The sequence below is a fragment of the Saccostrea echinata genome, unplaced genomic scaffold (assembly GCF_033153115.1).
Source record: "Saccostrea echinata isolate AGI-Se365-2 ecotype Australia unplaced genomic scaffold, CSIRO_AGI_Sech_v1 ptg000033l, whole genome shotgun sequence".
NCBI classification, from domain to species: domain Eukaryota; kingdom Metazoa; phylum Mollusca; class Bivalvia; order Ostreida; family Ostreidae; genus Saccostrea; species Saccostrea echinata.
In genome coordinates, this window is record NW_026889782.1 from 29,116,994 (window position 1) to 29,120,064 (window position 3,071).

Here is a 3,071-nt window from a genome sequence, read left to right on the forward strand (position 1 = left end):
ATTCTCTGGATAAGACTTCTTTTAACTGTCCTGTATCCATTAGTAATCAATACTGACTTCTCTCTGTTTGTTGATTTCTAACAGATTATCGAATTCTGCATACACCACACAATTTAAGGTGTTCACCGTATTGTTAGTAAATTGGACTTCTACTCTCAGATTTCCGGTTTCTATGATATGGAATTTATCCGATTGCGCTTCTTGATCTTTCGTGAAATCCCAGCCCCATAAAGTGTATCCGTTTTTATACTCTTCTAGGGTGATGTCCGGGGCCCAATCTTCTCCTAATTTCCCCAGTGCTTGATATAAACTCAGATAAATCTCAGATATAAATCTTCATTGAAATTAGGTTCGAAACAACGAGTACTCATGGTCTCTCCGTTGATACTGACATCTAATTTCTTAATTCCAACGTTTTGGAAATGAAACGGATTTTTAGTTTTATCTCCGTTTAAAGCTGCATTGTCCACAAAGCCTAAAATGATGCGTTTAGGCATCTGGCCTTGAAACAGATGATCCGTGATTTTAGATTGAGTTCCTGTGAGTATAGTAAAGGTTTTCACTTCGACTCTTGTCAAAGGATATTTAGCTCTGTGAGTGTTCAAACTTTGATTAATACCATTCATCATGACGGCCGTGGGTTTGACTTTTCTTACCCACAAGATCATGCTCAATATTTTGACTTTTCCCGTACTTCCATCTTTGATCATCATATAGAACTGAGGTTTAGCTCGATTAAATCTCAAACGGACGTCTACTCCATTCGGTAGAAATCGGTCTTGTTGAAATAAATCCAGATGTAAACGATCATACAAGGTTATTTTCTTACTATCTTTGATAGCCTGGTGACGTTTTCTAAATCCTTCGTTTTTAGAATTGGCCGGTAACTCTGGGATGATAGGTTCGTCAATGACCACAGTATCAGCAGCACCCAGTAAACCCTTAGTTACATCAAATGTCTTATTTTGAGCCACTCCAAGGTCTGCTACCCCTACTTCGTCCATGTGTCCTGCTGTATCTTTTTCCCACAGACTACAAGCTCTCATCTGTGTCATTAAAGTTCTGGGTTTGTAAGAAAGTAATTTCTCCAGATAAGCTTTGTAAGGATAAGTATCGGTTCCAGGAGTCACTATTTTTCCATTGACATTGAGATCGATTTCCGTAAACAAAGAATGGAAGATATTATTCACCGGGGCGCAAGTACTGCCAGCTCCAGTCAGATTAGTACCATCATCTTTGGTAAATTTACACACTATTTGAACATACGTTTGAGATAAATCCAGATATTGATCTCCTTGTCCATTAATTTCAAATTCAATAGGAGCCGTATCCGAGTCTAAAGTACTGGAAATGGGGTAATATTCTTCCGATTTGGAGTCTTCTAAAGCAATATTAGTCGGGGGGACTTGGAACAATTGTAAATTGTTCATCCCACACGCACAGGAATCTGGTTGCAACATGATGTCTGTCTACTAGGATTGATTTTTCACAAATGAAGGTCAATCTCACTCGACTCCCCTATTTATAGTCTCTCAATCAAAGATATCTAAAGGACGTGTTTTCTTAGTCTGAATTCCTCCTTGTTTTATTCTTTTTCTCTTAGGACCTCCTCGGGCTAACACAGGTGTCTTTTTTCTTCTTTTCTTAGTACCTCCTAGATTCATTCTTTGTTTCACCATTCCCGAAGTATTTTTCAGGGCTTGTACTCCGTGAGTTTTGACAGCGTCTTTTAAAGATCTCTTATTTTCTAACACATCTAACCCCGTTCTAGCAGCAGCGGTCAAGGCATGTTTAGCTCCAGTTTTCAGTAAATCCGTAAAAAATCCTCTGCCTCTCTGTCGTCTTTTTCTTCTTCTTATTTTAATCACCATTCCCGATCCCCTCTGTTTTTTCATTTTCTTTCTTCTTCTTTTCTTAGTACCTCCTAAATTCATTCTTTGTTTCACCATTCCCGAAGTATTTTTTAGGGCTTGTACTCCGTGAGTTTTGACAGCCTCTTTTAAAGATCTCTTATTTTCTAACACGTCTAACCCCGTTCTAGCAGCAGCGGTCAAGGCGTGTTTAGCCCCCGATTTCAGTAAATCCGTAAAAAATCCTTCCCCTCTTTGATAGTTTTGGGGTGGATAATAATAAGGTGGGGGTGGGGGTGGTTGCTGTTGGCCTCCTCCAAATAATCCTCCTATTAAGGGAGCTGCTACTTTAAACAAGGATCCTAAAATACCGTGTCCTTTTTGACGTAATAAACCTCTATGATAGACAAACTGTCCGTGTCCTCTTTGTCTCAATAATCCGGGATGATACTGCATGTTTCATGACTCGTGTCAGACTGACCTAAATGCACTCAAGTGACTCCTTTATATACCCCACCTGTCTTAAGGTTGAATACAATACAGACAGCATACCAGACAAGTCATCACTCCCAATAGGATGTAACAAAAAAGATGTACACTCATCTCAGTACACTTTTCTGAAATGAAGTTTCACGACCGATTTTCCATTTAAAAAAGGCATGGGAGTCCCTAAAGGAGTCATGATATGAATCTCAATGCTATCGAAATGTTTTTTACTCAGTTTCAAATATTCCGCTCGAACGGGTTCCCATTTAGCTTGTTTTTTATCTTCCAGATTGAGTGTACAAGGAACCACTCTTAATAATTTCAAGACATTGGATCCTACCGTCTGGGGTTCAATCAAGTCACAATACACGTACATGGATTTCAGATTTTCATATAAATCTACGGTATTGTTGCCCATGTAACTAACGTTGATCCATTTGGTTTCTGTATCGTTCTGAAGAATAACCTTCTTACTTTCTATTCCTAGCTTATAAGCTAAGGCTATGGGGAAACGAATGCAAACGGGATATTTTCTGAGTTCTTTCCCGTTAAACTGATACATCACTTTATCATATTTATCATGATATATTAATTTCATGCCATTCTCTTTTTTAGAATCACCCTCTTTTTTAGAATCACCCAAAAACTTCCATAATTTTTTCAAAGTTCTTTCCAGTCCAAGACTGATTTCACTTGTTAAAGCCATGGGATGAATGTAAGGCCCCGGTCTTAAGT

At 38.5% G+C, this 3,071-nt stretch overlaps 1 protein-coding gene across 1 annotated transcript; it reads right to left on the reverse strand.

The window, feature by feature from the left end:
• Positions 1–311: 311 nt before the first annotated feature.
• LOC133198378 (uncharacterized protein F54H12.2-like) lies at positions 312–1,460 on the reverse strand. The gene has a single exon (XM_061334473.1). The coding sequence runs from the start codon at positions 1,458–1,460 to the stop codon at positions 312–314; it is 1,149 nt and encodes a 382-aa protein (XP_061190457.1).
• Between the last annotated feature and the right edge of the window lie 1,611 nt (positions 1,461–3,071).

Excerpts from the sequence above, each read along its gene's own strand:
- LOC133198378 (XM_061334473.1), bottom strand. The coding sequence starts at position 1,460 with ATGTTGCAACCAGATTCCTGTGCGTGTGGGATGAACAATTTACAATTG.